Source organism: Canis lupus, chromosome 11, assembly GCF_048164855.1.
Source record: "Canis lupus baileyi chromosome 11, mCanLup2.hap1, whole genome shotgun sequence".
NCBI lineage: Eukaryota > Metazoa > Chordata > Mammalia > Carnivora > Canidae > Canis > Canis lupus.
Window position 1 is genome coordinate 23267251 of NC_132848.1, and position 27461 is coordinate 23294711.

Here is a 27461-nt window from a genome sequence, read left to right on the forward strand (position 1 = left end):
CAGATGTCCTTGATTCTGTTATCAAAAAGACATTGAGAAGGTAAGGGTAAGAATACAAGAGTATTTATAATAATCTCCACTCATTTATCAGGTTACTAGGCCCACCATCAGTTGATTTTTACCTTTTAACGTGAAGGGCTAAAGAGTTGCTCAATTATATTTTGTACTTCCAACAGTGTAATACTTTGAATGGGTATTTGGGTAAAATCTTATACTACAAGCAGCCTAAATTACTTGCCCACTGCCAGTCAAGATCCAGATAACATGGTGTTTTGAACCTTTTTAAACTAGTGCCAAACATAAGTTTCAAGATAGTCTTATCTTTTTTTTTTTTAAAGATTTTATTTATTTATTCATAGACACGGAGAGAGAGAGGCAGAGACACAGGCAGAGGGAGAAGCAGGCTCCATGCAGGGAGCCCGATGTGGGACCCAATCCCAGGTCCCCAGGATCACACCCCAGGCCCCAGGCGGCGCCAAACTGCTGCGCCACCAGGGCTGCCCAGTCTTACCTTCTTAATTCAGCAATACATATTGTGATTAACAACACATCTTGAGGTTATTGTGAAAATACCTTTATAACCTCCTCTTGTCCCTCTTACCCTGAAAGCTCCACTTCCCTCCTGAGAATCACTGGTAACCCAGAGACTGCTTAGAACCATGAAAGCCAGTTGTGGATTATTTCAGCATTACCTTAATATCATCTCTCCACAACAAAAAGTTCTGGTCTACTTATTGCTGAATTTTATATGGGCTATTCACATTCTCCTATATCATAGCCAAAACTCAGTATAATACTAATCCATGACTAATTTAATGGATTATATTCATCTATATTTATTTGAACACTTGTAATAAATCATCTTTCTAAAAATCTTACAGAATTGCTGGCACATTTAAGTAGATTTTATTAGACCAATTGATAATTTTCTGTTATACTTATTTTCTCTTAAACTTCAATTTAGTTAGTTGGTCATATGTTTTGTAATAATTCCCTATTGCTACCACCTGTCTGAATTTGACATGTTCTCATTTCTTTTTAGTAAATCTAATGTTGGGGGGTTTTTTTGTGGGTAAGGGAAAATTTATATATTTAGTCTTAACCTTGATCTTTTCCACTAGCATTTAGCAAATATTTTTGCATATATATAGTATCAGAAGTAGAAGAAGATAAGTATAATAAGACGGCTTCTGCTCCCAAGGCATAGGGCATATAAGAAAATGGCACACTTCTTAAAATAGAAGGCCCAATAACCCTTGAAGGTTTATGGACCTTCAAGAGGAAAATACTAGATCTGATTTGGGGAGGTATGGACAGGAAGAGGTAAAGATAAGGAAAGGTTTTCTAGGGGAGTTAGCATTTGAGCTGGCCCAAAGAGTAAAGAGTATTTTTCCAGAAATTTGTGAGTCTATTTGTGGGACTGCTAGTAGCCCAAATTGGCAAAATTTAGTGCATATGTAAGGGAGCAGTGGTGTATAATGTTGGAATCCTATGGTGTAAGTCCTTGCCAGAGTGATATATTTAACCTTATGGGGGAAAAAATGGTAGACTTTGAAGCATATTTATCAGGGAAATTCCACAGTGTGCCTGAGTCTAAGGCTATCCTCTCCACTTGTGATTTACATCCTGCCCCCTCCTCTGTTCTTTGCTTCTGTGGTTATCTTTCTATTTTGGATTGTATCTTCCTCCCTTATTGGATAATTTTCACTGACATTAATACATGCCTTATTATCACTCTTATGACATAGATATGACATTAATACATGCCTTATTATTCACTCTTATGACATAGATATGACATAGATAGATAGCTATATGAAAAGAAAGCATAGTACAATGTTAATTGCAGAATTTAGTGATAAATATATGGGTGTTTACTATGAAATTCTTTCAACTTTCTTGTATGTTTGAAAATTTTGTAATGAAATGCTTGGGGAAAAAGCCCTTGAATTTCACTTTCTCTGTAGGCTGTTGCTCCATTTTATCAGTACAGTGAAACTCTGAACCATCCTCAGTGCTCAGTTTTCAGTCCCACGCTCCACTGAAATGACACTTATCTAGGTCACCATTGACCTACATCTTGTAAGTCGGTGGCCAATTTCCTATCCTCATTCTATTTGACATCTCAGTGGTATTTCATTCATTTAAAAATAATGTGCAAGCTATATGCCTATTCACTGTTCTCATCAGTAAACAAACATTAAAAACCCCTGCCCATATAGAACTTGCATTCCAGTGCAGAGAGACAACAAAATATCAAAAATTTTATAGAATGTTAAAGTGTTAAATATCAAGGAAAAAAATAGAAATGGGAGGGGAATCAAATGCTGGGGGTATTTTTAAAGAAGTTGGTCAGAGGAAGGTCTTGCTGTCTAGGTGGCATGATAGGTCATATTTTATTCTCTCCCTTGAGCCTCTTTGCTCTTCTGATTTTGTGTACCAACTAGATTTTCTCCTGACAGCAAGCCCTCAGAAATTGGCTGCTTCTCCCCTGGGTTTCTTAAGCACTAGAGTCCTCCCACCTCCTGGAAATATGTCCTCAGTCTGTGTGTCTTCCCTGTGTTCTTTTCCCAAGTGATCTTATTCAGTCCCATAGCTTCAAATATATCCTTATGCTAGTCACTTTCAAAATTATATACCTAGCCTATAATATTCAGCATTTTTTGCCATTTCTAATAAGCATGTGAAATAGTATGATCAGGGGTGCCTGGCTGGCTTAGTCTAATTCAAGCCCCATGTTGGGCATAGAGATTACTTAAAAATAAAATCTTAAAAAAAAAATCTTTAAAGAATACTGTAATCAGAAAGAGTAGTAAATTTCCTCTCCCCTATTTCCCCCAAACTTGTTACTTCCTAGATCTTACCTGCTCAGTAAGGGGCGCCATTTACTGGTTCATTCAGACCAGAAACCCAGAGTAATGCTATATTCCTTCTTTTACACCCCACTTCCCTCATCTAATCTTCTGTAAAGCCTAATAACTCTACCTCCGAAATACATCCTGAATCCAATTGTTTCTTGCCACTTTGCACTGCTATTACCCAGTCGAAGCTACTAGAGCTCTCCTTTGGACTATTGCTATAACTTCCTAACCTGTTCCTCCGCTTTCCTTCTTGTCTCTCTACAATTCTCTCTCACAGCAGCCAGAGTGAGCAGTTAAAAAACAAACTAAAAAAGTGAACCTATAAGTCCGAGCACTGCTCCACTTAAAACTCTCCATTGGCTTTTCCCTACACTTGGAGTAAAATCCAGTATTTCTTACCATAATCCACAAAGCCCTTTATGATCTGGCCCTGTGTATTTCTCTTCTCTAATATTTTCTTCCCTCATGTTTACTATGCTCCAGTCAGAATTGCCTGCCTGTCTGTCTTGTCTATCTGTCTGACTTTCTTTCCTTCTTTTTGCCTTCCTTACATAGACCAGTCTTACTTCCATTACAGGATCTGAGCATTTGCTGTTCCTTGGATTTTTTTTTTTATTTTATTTATGAGAGACACAGAGAAAGAGGCAGAGACATAGGCAGAGGGAGAAGCAGACTCCATGTAGGAAGCCCGACTTGGGACTTGATCCCAGGACCCTGGGACCATGCCCTGAGCTGAAGGCAGACGCTCACTCGCTGAGCCACCCAGGCGTCCCTGTTCCTTGGACTTTAGAATGCTTTTCTCCCAGAGTTTTGTATGGCTGCCAACTAAATGAATTCTCCTTCGTCCTTATAAATTCTCCCTGTCACACCCAGAATGTTACCAATCCGGGCCAGTTCTACTGCCTTAATAACCTTGTCCTCTTCCCTCTATTCCCACTACTATCACTGTTTCAGGCTCTCATCATTTCTTCCTTGGATTAATGTAGTAATCTTTTACCTGAGTTCCCAGCCTTTGGTCTCACCCCACTTTAATCGATGTGCCACACTGCTACCTCAGTAGTCTTCATCTATTCCCACAAGAAAGAAGATCCATCTTATTTTTTTGATAGGCATTTGAAAAAATTCAATACCTAATAGGTTGATGGATTCAAATTAAACATTTTTGGTTAGACTCCATCATAGATGATGTTGTGTACTTCACAGTTTATTAAATCACATAATATCTATTTGTTTTACCTAGTGGTAGGGTGGTGACAGTGATCAATCACTCCATTGTATAATTAGTTTTTCCCTTCTAACTAGTATAGTAGTTCTAGTGTTACTTTGACATTAGACAAATGTTCCTTATCAACCATTTACCAAAATTTAAAAAAAATTATTTTTAAATTTTAAATCCAGTATAGTTAACATACAGTGTTATATTAGTTTCAGGTATACAATACAGTGATTCAGCAATTCTATACATTATTCAGTGCTCATCATGATAAGTGTTTTCTTTAATCCATATCACCTATTTAACACTTCCCCCCACCATCTCTCTGGTCACCATCAGTTTGTTCTCTATACTTAAGAGTCTGTTTCTTTTTTCTTTTTTTAATATTTCTTGGTTTGTCTATCTCTCTTTTTTCCTTTGTTTTGTTTCTCAAATTCCACATGAGTGAAATCATGGTATTTGTCTTTCTCTGACTTACTTTGCTTAGCATTATACTGTCTAGCTCCATCCATGTTGTTGCAAATGGCAAGATTTCATTCTCTCTTATGACTAATACTGCACTGTATATACATACCCCATCTTCTTTATCCATTCACCTATTGATGGACACTTGGGCTGCCTCCATATCTTGGCTATTGTAAATAATGCTGCATGTGTCTTTTTGAATTAGTGTTTTGTATTCTTTGGGTAAATATCCAGTAGTGTCATTACTGGATCATAAGCTAGTTCTATTTTTAACTTTTTGAGAAACCTCCATACTGTCCACCAAGAGTGCGTAAGGGTTCCTTTTTCTCCAAGTCCTTGCCAACACTGTGGTTTCTTGTGTTTTTTTTATTTTAGCCATTGTGGCAGGTCTGGGGTATTATCTAATTATAGTTTGATTTGCATTTCTCTGATGATGAGTGACGTGGGGCATCTTTTCGTGTGTCTGGCCATCCGTATGTCTTTAGAGAAATACCAGTTCATGTTGCCTGCCCATTTTTAAATTGCATTATTTGGTTTTTTGGGTATTGAGTTGTATAACTTCTTTTTAAAAATATTTTATTTATTTATTTATTCATGAGAGACACAGAAAGGCAGAGACACAGGCAGAGGGAGAAGCAGGCTCCATGCAGGGAGCCAGACGTGGGACTTGATCCCCTGTCTCCAGGATCTGGCCCTGGGCTGAAGGGGGCGCTAAACCGCTGAGCCACCCGGGCTGCCCGAGTTGTATTTTAGATGCTGATCTTTATTGCCTATGTCATTTGCAAATATCTTCTCCCATTCAGTAGGTTGTCTTTTAGTTTTGTTGATTTTCTTGGCCGTGCAGAAGCTTTTTATTTTGATGGATTCCCAATAGTTTATTTTTGCTTTTATTTCCTTTGCTTTATGAACCTACCTAGGAAAATATTGCTACAACCAATGTCAGACAAATTAATGTATGTGCTACCCAGATGGTATTAATGCCAGATAATAATCTTGACTGAATCAGAATTTCATAAAGGTTTGCAAAACTGAGTTTTTAATGTGTCATGCTTTTCTACGTTCATTGAATGGTAGTCCCCTGTTTTTAAAAAAGTTTTTTTTATTGACTGGGATTATTAGAAACCTAAAATAGAGTTCACATTAGAAAAACAGGGTAAATGCTTGTCCTCTTTTCTTTCTAAGATTTTATTTATTTGAGAGAGAGATAGCAAGAGAGAGCATGAGTTGGGGGGAGGGACAGAGGGAGAGGGAGAGAAGTAGGCTCCCCACAGAGCAGGGAACCCAAAGTGGTGCTTGATCTCAGGACCCTGGGATCATGACCTGAGCTGAAGGCAGTCACTTAATCAACTGAGCCACCCAGGCAACCCAAATGCTTGTACTTTTAAATTAGTATTTACAGAGATAAAAGTTTTATATTAAAATGTAAAATTAAAATTTTACCACAAATGGTAAAAATGAGTTTTTCTCTTTTTTTGTTACTGTCATTTTGAACTCATGAATTTTCATTGATATAGTGTATTTTAATACATCAAAATCATTCATCTTTTTGATGCTCACCTTGTCATTTCTTTAGTCAATAGGAGCTCTTTCAAGCCTCTTCCTGTGCCCTTTGGTCATGACCTCATTAATTGAAATCTTCCTGCTTTCTGACATAAGATGTCCCAGTTTCCAGGCTCTTCTTCAGTTTTCTGAGCCTCAGACTTGGAATTAGCCATTTCTTCAAGTATTTCTGGTTTCTTTTTGAAGGGAAGTTATTAAAGACCACCACAATCTGGGAACAAGGGATACTTTGTACATTTGGTCAGTGGATTTGGGTAATAGCAGGTCTAGGCCATTTCAGTGGCTGAGGCTAGAAAATGTATAAGGTGCTTTTACAGATTTGTTCTTTTGTTTATAGCAGCTTTATTGAGATATAATTTACATACTATCAAGTTCATCTTTTTAAGAATACAAGTCAGTGATGTTCATTATATTCACAGAGTTGTGTAGCTGTCATCACTATCTAATCCCAAAACCTTTTCATCACCCCAAAAAGAAGCCTTGTATGCATTAGCAATCCCTCTCCATTATCTCCTTTTGATTCAGGCCATGGCAACCACTAATCTACTTTCTGTTTCTATGTCTTCCTATTCTGAACACTTTATGTAAATGGAACTATGCAGTACGTGGCCTCTGTGTCTGGCTTCCTTCACTTAGCATAATAGGTTCCTCTATGTTATAGTATGTGTTAGTACTTAATTTCTCTTTATTGTAGAATAATATCTCATTGCAAGACATACCACATTGTATTTATTCACCAGTTGAAGGACATTTGGGTTGTTGCCACTTTGTGGTGGTTTTGAATTCTGCTGCTCTCAACATTTGTGTACAAATCTTTGTGTGGGCACGTTTTTATATCTCTTCGGTGTATACCTTAGGAGTGGAACTGCTGGGTGGCATAATAACTCTGTGCCTAGCATTTGAGGAACTGCCAGACTGTTTCCCAAAGTAAGTACACTATTTTAGCATTCCCACTGGCAATGAATGAAGGTTCAGATTTCTCCACATTGTCAGTAGTTGTTACTTTTTTTGTTTTGACATCCTAGTCAATGTGAATTGTATCTCATTCTGGTTTTGATATGTATTTCCCTAGTGACTAATATGATTTTGAGCATCTTTCCATGTTATAGTAATTTTTAAAAATCAAATTCATGGGACACCTTAGTGGCACAGTCGGTTAAGCCACTGACTCTTGGTTTCTGCCCAGGTCATGATCTCAGGATTGTGTGATTGAGCCCCCATTTGGGCTCTGCACTTAGTGTGGAGTCTGCTTTAGAGTCTCTCCTCCTCCCCTACTCCTGCTTGTGTGGGCACACACGCTTGCTCGCTCTCTCTCTCTCTCTCTAAAATAAATAAGTCTTTAAAAAATAAAATACAAAACAAATTGAATTCATGTTGATGTTTCCATTCAGTTTTTTAAAGATGTATTTATTTGTGAGATAGAGCAGGGGGAGGGGCAAAGGGAGAGGGAGATTCTCAGGGAGACTCTCTGCTAAGCATGGAGTCCCTTGCAGGGCTGGATCTCACAACCCTGAGATCATGATCTGAGCCAAAATCAAGAGTTGGTCCCATAACTGACTTAGCCAAACACCCCTCCATTCAGTTTTGTTTTTTATTTTTTTTTACGATTTTATTTATTCATGAGAGACACAGAGAGGCAGAGACACAGGCAGAAGGAGAAGCAGGCTCCCTGCAGGGAGCCCAATGCGGGACTCCATCCCAGGACCCGGGATCATGGCTCTGAGCCGAAGGCAGATGCTCAACCACTGAGCCACCTAGGCGTCCCCCTCCATTCAGTGTTAACACAACTATGTTTTTACTGTTTCCTGATTCTTGTCATTGCAGATGTTTTTTCTTACTCTGAAAATCTTAGTTCCTAACATCACTAATATAATTACATATTTGCTTTAATGTGCAATATAAAGAAAACTTTTAAAACTACCAATAACATTCCAATGTTATTAGTATGTTATAATATATATAGCTCTATAGTATATTATTTAGTATAAAGGTATCAAAGGATATTTAGATCTTTTCTACTTCTTTTTGGTCTTTAAAATACATCCTATGAAGAAGGTAGTCAGAATTTTGTGATCTGAAGTCCCTTGAAATGAACCATTTTCATGACTGTCACCAATTTCATACTCAGTTAAGTTTATTTGTTTCTGATTGTTTTCATTTATTCAAAATTTTAGTGTTTTGTTTTCATTTACTTAAAATTTTAGTGTTTTTTCTAAAAAGGGCAAGACGTATACGTATTTCAAAGGTCAAAGCTATAGACAGGTATACATGGAGAAATCTTGCTTCTGCCACGTTCCCTCTATCAGTCAGGGTCCCAACAGGAAACAGGTGGCACATTCAAATGAGGACAATTTGTGGAAGGATTATTTACAAAGGGACTAATTACAAAGGTGTGGGAGGCTATAAAGGAATTCCCAGGACCAGAGGAGTTGCAGGGTTAGCACAATGGATCTGTCACTACCAAGGCCCAGAGAGGAAGGAACTCAAAAGGAAATTTAAGAGTGGTGACCTGTCAAAGGACACAGCTAGTCGGAAGCCACATCACAGAGAGGGAAGTAGGGGAATAAATACCTGACCCCACTCTTTTCTTTCCCTCCTGCCAGAGCTCTCCATTGGCCAAATCCAACCAGAAGCCAAAAGATATGAGAGCCTATTGATACAGGGCAGAAAGCAGGGTGGAAAATGGACCAGGAGAGGCAAACAGATATCCAAGTCAGTTTCTGTGTGCTACTCTCCACTTTGTATAGGTGACCATTCATTTCTTGATTATCTTTCAGTGTTCCTTTTTGCAAATGCAAGCAAATATGTATGCATTGCTACTTCTAACCACCCAGTTCTCTTTACTTCTAAATTTGTTTTTTACTGTATATGCTGTTATGCACTGTTTTTTTTTTTCATTTACTACATCTTCTATTCACTTTTTGCTGTATAATTCTCCATTGTGGGGCTGTTATATAGTTATTTCAAGTATTCCTTTAATTTTTAAACACTTGAGTTGTTTCCATTCTTTTTCTGTTAGAAACAACCTATAATTAATTGGATAATTGCGTATTTGCCATTGTGTAGTTGTATATCAGGGAGATATATTTCTAGAAGTGAATTACTGGCTCAAAAGATGAATGGGGGATGCCTGGGTGGCTCAGTGGTTGAGTGTCTGTCTTTGGCCGAGGGCATGATCCCGGGGTCCCAGGATCGAGTCTCACAATCACGCTCCTTGCATGGAGCCTGCTTCTCCTTTCTCTGCCTGTGTCTCTGCCTCTCTGTGTGTGTGTCTCTCATGAGTGAATAAATAAAATCTTTAAATAAAAAAAAGATGAGTGGATTTAGATAAAGGGTTAGTATCCAAAATATATAAAGAAGTTATACAACTCAACACCCCAAAGGCAACTGACTCTTGGTTTCTGCCCAGGTCATGATCTCAGGATTGTGTGATTGAGCCCCCATTTGGGCTCTGCACTTAGTGTGGAGTCTGCTTTAGAGTCTCTCTAAATGGACAGACAACATGAACAGATATTTCTCCAAAGACGACATCCAGATGGCCATCAGACACATGAAAAGATGCCCCACATCAAGGAATGTAAATTATTTTTTTTTTAATTTTTATTTATTTATGATAGTCACAGAGAGAGAAAGAGAGAGAGGCAGAGACATAGGCAGAGGGAGAAGCAGGCTCCATGCACCGGGAGCCTGATGTGGGATTCGATCCCGGGTCTCCAGGATCGCGCCCTGGGCCAAAGGCAGGCGCCAAACCGCTGCGCCACCCAGGGATCCCAAGGAATGTAAATTAAAACTACAATGAGATATCACCTCACACCTGTTGCCATGGTTAAGATCAAGAACACAAGAAATAACAGTGTTGGTGAGGATGTGGAGAAAAAGGAACCCTTGTGCACTGTTGGTGGGAATGTAAACTGGTGTAGCCACTGTGGAAAACAGCATGGAGGTTCCTCAAAAAGTTAAAATTAGCCTATTATCCAGTAATCACATTCCTGGGTATTTGCCCAAAGAATGCAAAAACACTAATTCAAAAGGACACATGCAGCATTATTTACAATAGCTAAGATATAGAAGCAGCCTAAATGTCCATCAATAGGTGAATGGTTGAAGAAGATAGGGTATGTATATACAGTGCAGTATTAGTCCTAAGAAAGAATGGAATCTTGCCATTTGCAACAACATAGATGGAGCTAGAGTATAATGCTAAGCAAAGTAAGTCAGAGAAAGATAAATACCATGTGATTTCACTCATGTGAAATTTAACAAAGCAAATAAATGAAGAAAAAAAGGAGACAAACCAAGAAACAGATTCTTATCTATGGAGAATAAACAGATGGTTACCAGAGGAGAGGGGATAGGGGACTGAAGAAACAGGTAATGGGATGAAGAGTACACTGACCATCAGAGCACGGAGTAATATATGAAGCGTTGAATCACTGTATTGTATACCTGAAACTAAGATATGTTAACTCTACTGAAATTCAAATGAAAAGTAAAGATGAACAGATTTATAATTTGGTCAGCTATTTCCAAATTCCCCCTCCAGAGCAGTTTTATCATTTTGGACTGCCAGCAGCAATGTATGAGAGGGTCTGTTTCCCTCCTGCCTCATTAAAAGAATATATTTTCAAATTTTGGATTTTTGCCGGTCTGATAGTTGACATATGCTGGTCAATACAGTTGTAATTTACATTTCCCCTATTATGATGGAACTCAAGTATGCTTTCATATGTGTAACAGCCTTTTCATTTTCTTTTTCTCCAAATTGCCTTTTCATGTCCTTTGCTCATTTTTCTGGTGGGTTACTATCCAAGAAATGGATAAAAACCTATCTGAAAAAGTCACTGCTCTTCCTAAAGTCCTCCAGTGGCTTCACGTAATCTTCAGCATGAAGTTCAATTTTTCTCTTACCATTTCCAACCTGGTAAACTCCACCTATATAAAATTATCTGCCATTTCTTACTGGAGTGGTACCATGCTCTCTCACTCCTCTGTACCTATGACTAAGCTGTTCTCTTTTCCTGAAATAGTATTATTACCTTCAGAATCCCCCTCCCCAAACTTCTAATTACTGGAATCATCTGCTAAAGTCTACTCAGAGCCTCCAGTAGTCTCTGCTTCTCTTAAGTACTTGAATGTGTGTTTTTATTTTAGAACTTGTTATAGTGGATTATAATTTTCTGCTTTTTGTAAGAAGAGTACAGATTTTAGATCCAGATACTTATCTCCAAAACAAATGATTTGTTTGACCTTGTGTCTCTACTTTTTAATTTATGAAATGCAAATTAAAACCTACCTCATAGAGGTAGTTGGTTTTGCAATGACTGAATAAAATAATGGATATGGAATCTCTGGCACAAAATGGAATTCAATGAAAATTTATCATATCCCCACAGTAAACACCTGGGGAGAGAATCCTACGTATTGTTTGTAGTTTTAGTATTTTGCAGAGTGCCTGGTGTTCAGTAAATGTCTGCAGAATGAATGCGTGGATTTAAGGAGGTGAGAGCGCAGAGGTTGAGAAGTATAGGGAGGGCTTGAATGAGCAGAAGCCTGGGAAAGGAGGAAATGGAATGGATAGACAGAATTGGAACGCAGAGGGACTCAGCAGCCTGTTAGGTAAGAAGGCAAATGAATGGAAAGATTGAGGTTTTTGAGATGGAATAGCGATAGTGTAATTTTTACATCTTTGAGTATTTGGTCCATCTTCATCAAGTGATGTAGCCTAAAAGATAATTCTTCTGGAATTATTATTTTCTTGGTGTTGGTTTTGAATTATATACAGCAGAGGTCCCCAGTCTTGACTTGGTTCATTCATTCATTCATTCATTCATTCATGTTTTTCAGCAGATGGGTCTTAAGCTGACACTAATTAGCAGATCGGCTCTTAATAAATGTTTCCTGACTGTTCTAACTGAAGTCGAGTCTCCAGGTTATCCTCGATTTCATCACCCATCTTTCCTTCTTCATGACACTTACTGTAATATATAATTGTCTTATTTATGTTGTGTCTCTCTTAATGGAGTATAATCTTCATTAGACAGGGGTGCTTTTTGTCTTTTTCTTTTACCATGTCCTCATGACCTCACACATGATAGCTGTTCAGAAGATATTAATGGAATAAATGGATCTGGGCAAGTAAGTGTTTATTTTAGGCAGATGTTAAATAAGGATTGACCAAAACGAGTTTCTGTTTAGTTCTGTTACAGTCAGACTTAATTCAGTTCAATGAGTGTTCACTTTGTCCTGTATTTGCTCTGTCTTATAATAGCTTTCAATCTGCAGATTATCAGTTGACCCAAAAAGCCATGTTTCATACCCATTAGTTCACTGAGATTTAGATAAATAAATTTATAGCATTTTAACCACTTCTGGTTCTTTTTAGAAAGATTGTAAACTAAAATTAAGCCATATTTTTAGTGGCTGACAGTATTTTTTCTTTGTATTACCTTCCACCCATTCTGCTATTGGAAATTTAAGTTGCTTGTGGATATGAGGGAAGAAATGTGAAAAAGAATGAAAGAAATAGAGATGGTAGTAGCTGAAATGACACAGCACCTTGGAAATTGGCTTGGAGCTATCCATGGGCTCATAACTGGGTAACAATTTGCCATGTGGATTGGGAATCCCCAGGCTACCTCTGGTTTCAGTGATTCACTAAGAGGATTCACGGGACTCAGGTATAGTTGTACTTAGAACTGTTCTGTGTTACAGTGAAAGGAACAAAGCAAACTCAGCGAGAGGGAAGGCATAGGAGCCAACTGAAGAAACCTGCACAGGGTTCTAAGAATCCTTCTGCAGTGGAGTCACACAGAACAGGCAACTCCTCTAGCAACAAGTTGAGGCAGTACATGTGAAATGTTGTCTATCAGAGAACCTTATTAAAGACTGTGCAAGGTTTTTATTGGGGATTGGCCACCTAGGTACTCTCTGCCTAGCACATAACAAAATTCTAGACTCCTAGAAAAAAGACAGGTGTCCAGCATAAATCATGTTGTTTTAAACAAATAATTTAGGCACAGTGAGACATTCTTATCAGAGTGGTAGAAACTCTCCTAAAATAGAAATACAAGCCCCCAGATGCTTGCCAATCCTGTAAGCAGGCCTTTCAAAGGAAAGCAGGCATGTGGCGTCTGGGGGTTTAGTTGGTGAAGCATCTGCCTTTGGCTCAAGTCATGATCACAGTGTCCTGGGATCGAGTCCCACATCAAGTTCCCCACGGGGAGCCTGCTTCTCCCTCTGCCTGTGTCTCTGCCTCTCTTTCACTCTGTGTCTCTAACAAATAAATAAAATCTTTAAAAATAAAAAAATATCTTTAAAAAAAGAAAGGAGAGCAGGCTCAGGCCTGCTACATAACTTTTCTGTACCAACTCCTACAAATCATAAATATTCTAGTAACCTTATTCTATCCTTGGGAATATCTTGGATATATTTTTTTAAATATGTGATAGTTAATATTCATAAAATGGGATGACTGAAATTCAGAGATGATTTGCCATAGTATAATATTTAGTAATGAAAGAGAGCTCAGGTTTAGATCCCCTTATTTAGATCTTATAAATTTGGGCACTTAATACTCTACCATAGCTTTCTACTGTAGAAGAAACCAGTGGTCTATGAAAAATTGTTCAGTCACATGCATTTTAATGTAGACAAGACAGTACTGTTGAGATGTATATTGCCTATATTTCACTTCCACTGATGGCCTGGTTTCTTTGGCTCAGGGAAAGGTTTTTTTATTATTAAGAAGGAATAACTTTTTCCTCTCTCTTCTTTCCCAGGAAAATCTAATGTAATGGATGCACTTAGTTTTGTAATGGGAGAGAAAACAGCTAATTTAAGAGTCAAAAATATTCAAGAACTCATTCATGGAGCACATATTGGAAGACCGGTCTCCTCTTCTGCAAGTGTGAAAATTGTGTATGTGGAGGAAAGTGGAGAAGAGAAAACATTTACAAGGATTATTCGAGGTATTTTTTTGGTAGATAATTGCTTATGAGTCATTTGATTTTTCATAAGTTAATTCAGGTCATCTGTTTTTCTTTTTTTGAAGAGTATGATTTGTTATTCCACTGGCATAGTAAACTAGAGATTTGGGGTTTTTTCCCTCTTAGATGGCAAATCTCAGAGGCAGGTAATAGAACCTATTTGATTCTCCACTAAGAGTCTTGTTTAAGCAGATGGATTTGTTCACATTTCCTTGCTGTCAAATAGCATTTTTCTACCTGATTATTGGGTTAAAATGAAGGAGGTTCTGTATGTATGTCTGTTTTTTTTAATGATGAATTGATTATATGTATATTTTTGGTTTGTATAGAAAGTTTTTCTACCACCAAATAGCAACTTGAATGAAATATTTTAATTTGTATTTTGTGATTTATTCAGGAAACAGAGATTTCATGATAAACCCCTGTTTCCCAAATAAGCAAGATTGAGAGTTGTGATGTGTATCTTTTCTGTATGCTAAGAGTTTACAGAGCCTCCATAAAATAGTCATGTTTTTGTTTTGTTTTTGGCATTTTGTCCTGGTGCCCTAGAACATTGTCTTAATGTTTTAATGTATAAATACTGTCTTATTAACTTTCCCTGAATTCAGCCACCAATAATTCTGGAAATACTTATTATTGTGTATTTATACCTTAGTATGTAACTTAAGTTTTTCACCACATTACCACATAGATATCTTTATCAGTAAGTTTTCTCACTTCCTTTGGGTTTTTATTCAAAAGTCTCTGTTACAGTAAAGATTCCCTAGCTTACTCTGTTTATCTAATAAATCATCACAAATTTATGTTTTCCCATCTTTATTGAGGTATCAGTTGCAAGTATCTAGGGGCTCCTGGCTGGCCCAGTCAGAAGAGGATGTGACTCTTGATCTCGGGGTCATGGGTTTGAGCCCTGCTTTGGGCCTCGAGCTTACTTAAAAAGAAATAGTTAATTTTAAAAATTCCATATATTTAAGGTATACATCTGTGTTTTAATATACATTGTGAAGTAAGCACTGCAATCAAGTTACTTAACATATATATCACCAAACATGGTTACTGTTTTCTTTGCACGTGCATGTGTGTGTGTGTGTGTGTGTGTGTTTGTGGCGAGAAGACCTAAGATCCACCCTCATCACAAATTTGAAGTATATAAGTATTGTTAGCTGTAGTCACATTGCTATACATTAGATCTCTAGAACTTACCATCTTGCATAACTGAAACTTAGTAACCCTGGACCACATCTCTCCATTTTTTTTCTCCCCCTGGTTGCTGGCATCCACCATTCTATTCTCTGCTTCTGTGAATTTAACTATTTTAGATTCTGCATATAGGTGAGATCATGCAGCATTTCTGGACACTATGTTCTGTTCCATTGGTCTCTATGTCTGTTTTTATGCCAGTGCCATGTTGTTTTGATTACTGTGGCTTTGTAATATATTTTAAAAGAAGAAGTGCAGTGCCTCGGCTTTGTTCTTGTTCCTAAACCACCTGCCTTTGTTTGCTTGCAGTGCTATAACAAATAGCTTATAAACACTAAAAATTTATTTCTCACTGTTCTGGATGTGGAAAGTTCAGGATCAGGATGCCAGGATGGTCAGATGAGGGTCTATCTAATGGGTTGCAGACATCTCATTATGTTCTCACATTGGTGGAAGGAACTAGGGAGCTCTGTGGGGTGTCTTTTATAAGCCCACCAATCTCATTCCCAAGGGCACCACAGTCACGATTTAGTCACTTCCCAAAGGCCCCACCTCCTAGTACCATCACTTTTGGGAGTTAAGATTTCTACATATGAAGTTAGAGGGTTCAGAAACATCTAGACCATAACACTATCCTATTTAAAATTGTAATGCCTGTTCCCCATACACAGAGACTTCCATATCCCCTTCCCAGTTCTTTTTACTCCTTAACACTTTCTTATGTGATATTTATTATTCTTACATATCTCATTTTGTCTGTCCTTGTTGTGGCATATAAACTCCTTGAGATCCAGACTTTCATCTGTTTTGTTCACTGCTATAGAATACTCCTTGGCTTATAGTGGACATTCAATATTTGTTAACTGGTTAAATACATTTATTAATAACACACATGTTATAGCATAACTGCTTTGATCAGAAAAATAATTTTACTAAACTTTGAATGGTTGTTGTTACATGTTATACTTCCAATAACAGCTTTTATTCTTTTATTTTAGGGGGATGCTCAGAATTTCATTTTGATGATAATCCAGTGAGTCGTTCTGCTTACATAGCTGAGTTGGAAAAGATAGGCATAATAGTTAAAGCACGGAACTGTCTAGTGTTTCAGGTAAGGAGCTGTGCTAGTTTAATTGGCTTGTGATTTTGAAAATGCATCCATATATTTTATATGTTGATGTGCTTTACTGTTTTTTAAAGGGAACCGTAGAGTCTATTTCAATGAAAAAACCCAAAGAAAGAACCCAGTTTTTTGAGGAAATCAGCACTTCAGGAGAGCTTATAGGAGAGTATGAGGAAAAGAAAAGAAAATTACAGAAAGCTGAAGAGGATGCACAGTTTAATTTTAATAAGAAAAAAAATGTAGCTGCAGAACGCAAACATGCAAAATTAGAGAAAGAAGAGGTAAGGTCATGAAGATAGAAATAATAAATTGGGTACAAAGACTATTAGCATTTCTAGGTATTGGCTTGGGGTTACTAACAAGATTTTAAAAATAATGTACGACAAAGCCCACCATTCATCAAAGATAAACTTTTTGATGTAGTTTCCACTGTTTTTTGTTTTTTGTTTTTTTTGGTTTTTCCTAAATAGACCGTACAACCTCAACCACAAAAATGTCTGATTTTCCTGACTAAAAATAAGCATGAAGGGTTTGTATCTTATATGACGGAGCCTTTCAACTTTTGGGTCTTGTCCCCTTATACTCTTAAAAATTTGTAAGTTCCCCAAAGTGTTTCTGTTAATGTGGGTCATATCTATTAATATTTATAATATTTGAAATTAAAACTGAGAATTTTAAAAAATATCTTTTAAGTCAATGTAAAAAAACCAATAATAAGTGTTATATGTTAACATAAATGACATAATTTTATAAAAAATAACTGCATTTCCTAAAACTAATTCGAAAGGTGACATTGTCTTACATATTTATAATCTCTTTAATATATGGCTTAATGGAAGACAGATGAATTCTCTTATTTCCTTCTATAATAAAGCTTATTTATGTTGAGGCCTAGCAGCTTTACCTACCATCAGTACAGGTGTCAACACAATGAAAAAGGCAAATGAAGTCTTACTTATTATGAAAAGAGTTTTGACCTCTGGAGCTCTCTAAAAGGTACCAGGAACTTCTAGGAGGCCATAGACACACTTTGCAAATACTGTTGTTCTGTGGTATTTTCTTGGTGCCCTTCACAATACCTGGTATAGTGCCTTATTTATGGTTGATAACTGCACTTACAGTGATCTTTGTCAAATGCAAATCAGATTCTGTCTTTTTCTTGCATAAAATGTCTGTCAGTATAGTGCTTCCCTCTAGTCTTCATCCCAACCTCTGATCTGGCCCCTTACCCACTTCTAAATTAGTTTCCTCTACTCTCCCACCACACTAATCTTTACTGTTTATTGAACATACTTTGCTTGTTTCTAGCTCAGAGCTTTTCCTGTTTCCCCTGCCTAGATAGCCATGTGCCTGACATTTGGATGGTCAATTCTCTTTATTCAAGTTGTTGTTAAAAAAAGATACTTTCCCCGGTGGACATTTGCTATCTAACCCCAATCTAAGTTGGCACCCCTCCCTGGTACTATTGCATTACCCTATTGTTTCTTTTGTAACATATATTGCTGTATGAAATTGTCTTGTTTATTTTATTTGCTTATTTATTCTCTGCTTCCCCCTTCCCCACCATTAGAACAACTAGCTTATAAGCTGATATGAGCAGGGACTGTTTCCATCTTCTCTACTACATTACCAGCAAGAAGAGCCTGGCACATAGTAGACAATCATTAATATTTGAAGAAATAAATGAAAGGTGTATATGTTTCTCATTGTGATGTTTCTCTGTTTTTCTTATTTTTACATGTGTGTATATGTCCTTCGTTTTGTTAGTGGAGAGAGGTGGTGTCAGTGAAAGACTATGATATTCATAATATACTGAAACAGTTTACAGAAATGTAGAATTGCAGAACTTTAAACTTTATGAGGACAGTCATTGAATTTCCTAACTATTTTTTACAATGAATGTCATGGCAAATGGTTGTTTAGTTGTTACTTGGAATACATCATTAATTAGGAGCTTTCCCTTCAAGGCAGCCCATTATTCCTTTATTAATAGTACAAATGCTAAGAAAATTCTTCAATTTTACATCTATTTTAGAATTTTTAAAAAAGATTTTATTTATTCATGAGAGACACAGAGAGAGAGAGGCAGAAGCCATAGGCAGAGAGAAGTAGGCTCCGTGCAGGAAGCCTGATGTGGGACTCGATCCTGGGACTCTGAGATCATGCCCTGAGCCAAAGGCAGATGCTCAACTACTGAGCCACCCAAGCGTCCCTATTTTAGAATTTTAATATTCTTGTCTATTAACAGAAAAAAAATTTTAATTTCTTATAGCAGGAATTTTACCTGGAATTCTTGAATTTAAAGTTGCTAGGGCGAGGGGCACCTGGGTGGCTCAGTGGTTGAGCATCTGGCCTTCAGCTCAGGGCATGATCTCAGGGTCCGAGGATAGAGTCCCACATCGTGCTCCCTGTGGGGAGCCTGCTTCTCCCTCTGCCTATGTCTCTGCCTCTCTCTGTGTGTCTCATGAATAAATAAATAAAATCTTTTTTAAAAAACTAAAATTGGTAGGGAGAGGTGCCTGTGTGGCTTAGTTGGTTGAGCATCTGACTCTTGATTTCAGCTCAGGTCATGATCTCAGGGTGGAGCGACTGAGCCCCTCCTCAGGCTCCTGCTCAGCAGGGAATCTGCTCTCTTCCTCTCCTTCTGCCCCTTCCCTTGCTCATGCACACCTGGGTGTCCATGCACTCTCTTTCAAATGAATAAATCTTAAAAAAATAAAGTTGCTAAGGATATTACAAGTCCTATAACTTCCTTCAATTTACATATTAGGAAACCATATCCTATGGTTTCCTATCACTTAGTATATGAAAACAAAATCATTTACTGGTGTACCAGTTTATTATATAAGTGTATCCAGAAACTTTCTGAAAATAATGCTACTTTTGACAATTCTATTTCTTGATGACATAAGTAATTTGTTTCATAAATTTAATAACTTGTGAATAATAAATGATAGAAGAATAAGAAATAATTTCGTTCCTTAAAGATGGTACTATTGCTGAGTTTATGAAAGGTCACCTTAAATATACTCACTTTTAACTCTTGTTGAATTATACTGCTTTATAGGCAGAACGTTATCAGAGTCTGCTTGAAGAACTGAAAATGAATAAGATACAATTACAGCTTTTCCAGCTATATCATAATGAGAAGAAAATTCATTTCCTGAACACTGAGTTAGAGCATGTGAGTAGGAACTTGAGTGTCACAAAGGAGTCTCTTTCTCGTCATGAAAACACAGTGAAAGCCAAGAAGAAGGAACATGGAATGCTAACCAGACAACTACAACAAACAGAAAAAGAATTAAAGTAAGTTTTTACAAGTAGATGTTAATAAATAGATGGATTTTATGTACATTGATAGAAAAAGTAAAAATATAAATGACACTTTGAAAGTTGATTTTTTTTAAAAAACTTTTTACTTTGGAATACTTCTAGATACACAGAAAAATTACAAAGATAGTAAGAGTTCCTGTATTCCCCACACTTGATTTCTGCTACTTTACACATTAATAATATGATACATTTGTCAGAATTCATGAACCAGTGTTGAGACACTTCTATTAAGTAAGGACCATACTTTACTTATATTTTCTGATATTTCCTCAGTGTCCTGTTTCTGATCAAGAACACCAAGTTACATTTAGTAAGCTGCCTAGAATTTATTTTTAAATGTATGATTTGATCAAAAGAACTTCCTTCCTTTATATAGTATAGATTTAATTTACTTTAAAGCAAACTTTATTTTCTTTTTAGATCTCTTGAAGCACTTTTAAATCAGAAAAGGCCTCAATACATTAAAGCCAAAGAAAATACTTCTCACCACCTCAAGAAATTAGATGTGGCTAAGAAATCAATAAAGGACAGTGAGAAACAGTGTTCTAAACAGGAAGATGACATAAAAGCCCTGGAGACAGAGCTGGTTGATTTAGATGGTGCATGGAGAAGTTTTGAGAAGCAGGTTGAGGAAGAAATCTTACACAAGGGGCGAGACATTGAACTAGAAGCCAGTCAGGTGAACAAGTTAATGAATGAGAACATTGTCATTTCTATTATTTGATCTTCTTAGAAACAATTTAAAGAATGTCCTCTGATATTTTAAGAGATTATTTTCAAACAATCCTCATCTAAATTATGGGGGTTGAAAATAGCCTATATATAGAATCTAAATTTAATCTTTAGGCTAGGCTATTTTTACTTTATAAGATTAGATGGTATTATATATAACCTTATGCATTAATTAAAGTCCTAGAAAATACTTTAACAAGACTACATGGTAATATTTTGTAATAAAAATTAGATAATTAATAATATTCCTATGTTTTAGTAATCATTTTTCCTTATAAATATTATAAAAACTAAAAATAAGATATACATGGCTTTGAAGAAACATGACCACTTAATTGGCAGGAGGGAAGTTGATTGATTGAAGTAGTATAAATGTGGTGGTGAATTAATATCCAATTTGGTATGTAAAAAATTTAATTATAAATTGGTAGTAGATAAACAAAAATTTGTAATCAGAGTTTTCACAATTCTCTCAACTGAATTTTTTGTCACTTATCTTTCATTAATTTTATGATAATCTTACATCACAATATATACTAAAATAACTATATATAAATATGCAATTTTATCTGAAATCCTCTTGCTTTTGGACTATCAATCCCCTTTTTCTTCTAAGAATTTCTTACAGAAATGTTATAAAGCTAGTTTTGAATACCTTACTTATCTGAGCAGTTTTGAATAAGAAGAGTTTCATTTTCTGTTCACATTATCTTACCTGAGAAGATGACCAACTATCCCTCTAATTTATGTAAAACTTTTGATAAGATTAATTATCTGCTAGTAAATGGTATCTTAAAATTTCCCTCTCACGCTTCTTCTGTGAGTTAGTAATATTTAGATGCTCCTTCTACAGCTGGATCGTTACAAAGGACTTAAGGAACAAGTAAGAAAGAAAGTGGCTATAATGACCCAACAGTTGGAAAAGCTGCACTGGGAACAGAAGGCGGACAAAGAGAGACTGGCATTTGAAAGGCGGAGGCATGGAGAAGTTCAGGTACCTTGGTTTGTGCAGTCATGACTGGGAATTATTTTCAGTGAAAGTATATTCTCTTTTCATATCAACTTTTCGATATATAAATGGGTTTACACTAAACATAACAATCAATTTAAAAAGTGCTGAACTCCCTGTTTTGTTGCTTAGAATCATCCAGGTACTCTTTCATTGTGGTCTAAGGTGGAAGTAGACAGTGCCTTCATTCGTGTTAATATTTTCTACACATCTTTGTAGTGATAAGTATGGGCAGACCATACAGGTTTTGTTCTTACATCTATTTTAGTCCAGTAAGGTGAGAAGGAGGACAGAAAAAGAGAGAAAACAAACAACTGTCGTAATAGAGGTGAGTGCAAAGTCCTGTGGAAACATTAAGGACATGGTCCAGGAGGAGCTTCATGCCCTCTCTACACGGGAAGTGACCAGCAAGACAGCATGATTGTATTCTGCCCTTGAGTAAGGCAGACATGGCTTCCTGCCAGTCTTTGCCAGTCTTGCTCTGTCACTGACTGGTGTAATCTTGAGAAATAACTAAACTTTTTAACTTCTCTGAGCTTTGATTTCTTCATGTGTATGATGAGGACAGATGTGTCTACCTCATAGACATGGGGAGGTTGAACAAGGTGAAAGGAAGTGCGATGATATATGAAGTAGTTGGTCTTTCCCTCTGTGCCTCTTGACCACCTTTTCCAAAGACTGAGCATTGGCCTGTAAAATTATTACTGTGGCAATTCAACAGTAATAACAACTCGTGATACTCTATGGAGTCAGTGGGCCATGCTGAGAACAGGACCATTTCTGATAAGAACCATAAAGGGGAAGTGGTTCTGAATTATACATACATTTGATTTATAAGTGGATTGGAATTTAGAGGAAAAATGTTTATTGATTACTTTGCTAGGCACTTTGCATTCATTAGCTCCTGCATGTTTCACTATTCTGAAGAATAGGTATTTGCTGTAGGGTACAGATGAAGAAGCTGAGGATTGACATTTCAAAATGAAATATGTCTCTGGAAACGGATTTGACATTCTCCAGAGGTAACAGCAGTAATATTATAATGTAGTGCTTTTTTGTGCAGACCATGTATATTCCATGTTTACAGCCCTGCCTTGAACCCAATTTACTTAATCCTCAAACAACTCTGTAAAGTAGATATTAGTACTGTTATGTTCTCATCCTGGTTTTTCCTGTTTTCTGCATTCTCTGCCTTGGTGATCTATATTCTCATAGCTTTAAATATCATCTGCTGATGACTCCCAAATTTGTATTTCTTGCTCACAACCTCATATATTTAGCTGCTTTGTCAGCATCTCCATTCTGGATGTTAAATAGACATTTCAAACTTAAATCCCAAGCTGAACTTCTGATCTTCACACTCAAATGCCTCCCGCATATTGATCTTTCTCATTTTATGTGATGACAATTCAATCTTACTGGTTGCTTAGACCAGAAAACTTAGAAACCATTTTTGACTCTGAAGAAATTCGGCTGGCTCCACCTTCAAAGTATACCAAAAATCGTATCACTTCTGTCCACTTCTGCTGGCCCAAGTCACCATCTTTTTGTTTGTTTGTCTATTTAGGCCACCGGGAGTAGCCTGTTAGTTTCCCATTTCCACTCTTCTTCTCCACAACAGTCTTAGGACAGCACCAGAGAAATGGTTTTAATATCTAAGTCAGATCATGAAACTTGCTCTTTTGTAAGTCTTCCCGTGGCTCACCATCCCACATAAAGTTTAAGTCTATGCCCTTCGAAGACCTGCCTGATTTGTTCACCTCTCCCATGGCAATTTACCTTTGAAATATGTTTTGCTGTCTCCCTCTTATTCCCTTTACTGGCCTCTGGAACACAGCAGACATATTTCTGTCTTTGGGCCTTTGCACTGGTTATTCCTCTACTTGGAACATACTTTCCCTACATTTCTTCATTTTTGACTCCCTCACTTCCTGCAAGTCTTTGCTCAATGCCCCCCTCTCAGTGAGGCGTACCCTGATGGCCCTGTTTAAAATTACAGTCCCCACTGCACTTCTGTTCCCCTCACCCCGCTCTGTTTCTCCCATAACATTTGTCCTAGTACATTATTTATTTATTTATTTTTAAATATTTTACTTATTTATTCATTAGAGATACACACAGAGAGAAAGAGGCAAAGACACAGGAAGAGGGAGAAGCAGGCTCCATGTAGGGAGCCTGATGTGGGACACGATCCTGGGACTCCAGGATCATGCCCTGGGCCAAAGGCAGGTGCCAAACTGCTGAGCCACCCAAGGATCCCCCTAGTACATGATTTAATTTGTATATTATATTTGTCTACCTTCCTCCTCTAGAATGTGAACTTCACAAAAGCAGGGATGTCTGTTTTGTTGACTGATACATCCCAAGTACCTGGAATAGTTCCTTATCTAGAGCAGATAATAAATATTTGTTGAACTGATGAATTTTGCAGATGAAGGAATCAAGGCACAAGATGGTTAACTTGACTGAACTAGTAAGTGGAGGAACTGGGATTTGGTTCCAAACACTGTCTCCAGAATAAACTTTTTCAACCCTACACTGTACTGCCTCTCAGTTTAGTCATGTTGTGAGTTTGCAGATGAAAATACTAATAAGTAGGAAGGTGAACTATTTGATAATCATGAGTAGCAGAGATGACATTTTGTAGAAGGACTTCTTTGAATGAAAGATAAGTGAGATAATAGAATTTCAGTATGGGGACTTTCATTTTGAAATGTGTGAGTCCTAGAGAAAAGGAACCATGTGTTGGTTATTGTTATAACTGTGGTACAGTGTTCATTCAGTGAATTTGTATTACAAATGAATAAAATGACATAGTTTCTTTATAGAATGTATTTGTCCTTTTTCACATGAAAATTGGCATTTATTCTCTTTCCTGGTATACACTAAAAAACTATTATATTTTTTTACTTTGGTACACTCCTGGTTTTAGATCACTTAGTAATGGAATAAGGAAGGTTAATCATGCTGTGGTACACAGGGTGAATAGGGGAAAGGTTAGAGGTGAAACCAGTTGAAGGTTAACACAACACTTGTACTTAGTTAGTGATAAAGTGAATGGAACAAGGCTTCTGTAAAGGCTTAGTCCCAAAACCCATTGTTGCCTTCCAGCTTTCTATGTAATTGTAACACCAAGTCACTCTCCTGGAATTGCTGTGCATTTGTCTGCCTCCTCCCACCAGCCCTCTGCCCTTGAGAACAGAGACTCTGTGCTGTTCTTTTTTTTTTTTTTTTAAAGATTTGTTCATTTATTTGAGAGAGAGCATGAACATGAGTGGGGGCAGGGGCAGAGGAAGAGGGAGAGAGAGAGTCCCAACCAAATTCCTGCTGAGCCCGATAAGGGGCTCAATCCCAGGACCCACAAGATCATGACCTGAGCTGAAATCATGGGTCAGATGCTCAAATGACTGAGCCACTCACGCACCCCTTCTGTTCATTATCATATCTCTAGTTCCTACTACATGGTAGCTAGGGAGTAAATATTGAATGAATTGGTTTGAGGGACACATGAAATATGTGAGACCTTTGAAAACCAGCTCTTAGAGCTGGAAGTTACCACAGAGACCTAGTAAATGGCTAAGCCAGAATTTGAACCTTAAGCTTGTAAGCATAAAGCTCTATCCCTAACTGCCTTTTCAGAGTTAAACCTTGTTCTTAGAGTGTTTTCATAAAGTTATATTTGACATACTTCAAATTTAGCACACCTTACAATTCTATAGTAATTTCTAGGGATATAGTGAAAAAATAGTCAATTGTATTTGTTTGGAGTTGCTAGTACTGATTTTAAGTTTCTTTTTTTCCTATTTTAGGAAAATCTAAAACAAATAAAAGAACAGATAGAAGATCATAAAAAACGAATAGAGAAGTTGGAGGAGTATACAAAAACATGCATGTGGGTATAGGAGGAGTTCTTGTGGCTTTCTTATATCTCAGGGATCCTGGTATATTTGTGGGATATTCATGAAATGAAGGCTTCCAGTGATTGTATCCTAATGTTCTCAGTCCTCCAGTTTTTTCCATTTCATCATAGATAATTAAAAATTATAATCACATAAGTAAATACAGTATTTAAGTTTTGAAAATATAAACTTTTAAATGATGAAATTTTGGTATTGATATTTTATAATAAAAGTTAGGTCACGAAAGCTAATGTGACCTAAGTATCCTGCCACTGGGACTTCTATTTTTCATTGGTGTTTACTTATTACTAAGCCACAATGACTACTCTGGTTATAACAGTCTATCCTTACTTTCTCAGTATTCAGAAGTATGTATCTTCTGAATCAACAAAGAATGATTAAAATCTCTTTGTCCATGTCTAGTGCTAGGCTCATTTTATTGTATTTTTCATCATTTAAAATTGATAAGCACTATTCCATTCCCCTGCGATGCCAGACCACAGAGTATTATATCTTGTAATTAAATTTTGTTTTTTCTTTTTGCTATGTAATTTATTGTTGTTATTATGTAGGGATTGCTTGAAAGAGAAAAAACAGCAAGAGGAAACCCTAGTGGGTGAAATTGAAAACACAAAATCAAGAATGTCTGAAGTTAATGAGGAATTGAATCTTATTAGAAGCGAATTGCAGAATGCCGGAATTGATAGCCATGAGGGAACTCGTCAGCAAAAGAGAGCAGAGGTTCTGGAGCACCTTAAAAGGCTTTACCCAGATTCTGTGGTAATAAGAAATGAATAGTTAATTGAAACAAAAAGGCTAATCTTTCTTATTTGGGATTATCGTCATTAGGAAGTAGAATTATTTCAGAAATCTTTTACTTTTGTGTTTGATAATTTATATTTAAAACATAATAGTAAATAATTACAACAAAATTTTTTTAAAATTCCAATACAATAGTGTCTATAGATAAGTAATTATGGGAGACAATCATTGACATGAACATATTACCCAGAAAGTCTAAATTATGACCAGTATCACCAAAGGACATGGGTGCCATCAAATAGTCTGGCCACCCCACCCCGGGTGGATAGCCTCAAACCACATATTCTTCGTAGTTTGAATTTAAAAATATATATATATTTTCAGTAGACATCATTGGCATGCTTTTGAAACAATGAACTTTTATTCTGTAAGTCTGTGTATCTACTTTGCTAATGTATTTCATTAGCTCAAATATAGCAATATCTAACCTATTAGGGTATCAACTTCACAGAATTATTTCCTCTGGCATTAGGGTTATGGCATCTGACTTTCTTGTCACTAGCTCCAGTGTACACTGTGTAGTCCTTATTTTATGAGGGCCTACCTCCAGCTTTTGATACTGTTAACCACTTAAACTGTTCTGAAACCGCTCTTCTAGATCGTGATGAAAGAGGAAGGCTCAGTCACAGAATCCTTCCCCCAGTACCAAAGAAAATAGCAAAACTCATTTAAAAATGAGTTTAACAACCAAAAAATAAAAGAGGCTATTATATCTAATGCCAGAACTTCAGAAAATGGTGACAGTCCATAATTAAAAAAAAAAAAGATTAAACGATAACATTCCTTGTTCTTAACTCTGCAGAAGGAAAACTAACAAATCAATTACTTCCTGAGAGTTCTCACCTAGTATCCCTTAACCTAGCAAGAAATAAACACATATGTATTTGCTACCTTTTGGTTAAAAAACTTGTGGATCAGGGAGCATGAACCTCTGATCTTCTTAGATGGAAGGGAAGGCCAATTCAAAGCCCTCTCCCAAAAATGGGATTTCTCTCCCACTCCCCCATAGAAGAAACTTGGTAAGGGATATTAATTAAAAACTCAAAGGGTAAAACTCAGGTGTTCAGACAAAAGATAACACACAGCCTCAACTCAGGTCTCACTTGCTGTCCTCCATGCCCTTAGATAATAGGAATTAGATCAGAAAATACTGAGAAGCTAGAACAGAAAATACTTAGTCTGTCACCTGTTGCTCAGAGGAGATAACTGTCTCAGTTCTGGGTGAGGCAATCAAAAACAGTTATCCACCTCAGCAACTT

At 36.8% G+C, this 27461-nt stretch overlaps 1 protein-coding gene across 1 annotated transcript in view; it reads left to right on the plus strand.

Moving 5' to 3' along the window:
* Positions 1–27461, plus strand: part of SMC1B (structural maintenance of chromosomes 1B) — a 71412-nt gene that overhangs the window by 3283 nt on the left and 40668 nt on the right. The window contains exons 2-9 of the mRNA XM_072843551.1: positions 13878–14066; positions 16283–16395; positions 16485–16688; positions 19475–19713; positions 20161–20419; positions 21326–21466; positions 25291–25373; positions 25953–26160. Of these exons, the coding sequence (XP_072699652.1) occupies positions 13878–14066; positions 16283–16395; positions 16485–16688; positions 19475–19713; positions 20161–20419; positions 21326–21466; positions 25291–25373; positions 25953–26160 (1436 nt within the window). The remainder of the gene's footprint in view (positions 1–13877; positions 14067–16282; positions 16396–16484; positions 16689–19474; positions 19714–20160; positions 20420–21325; positions 21467–25290; positions 25374–25952; positions 26161–27461) is intronic.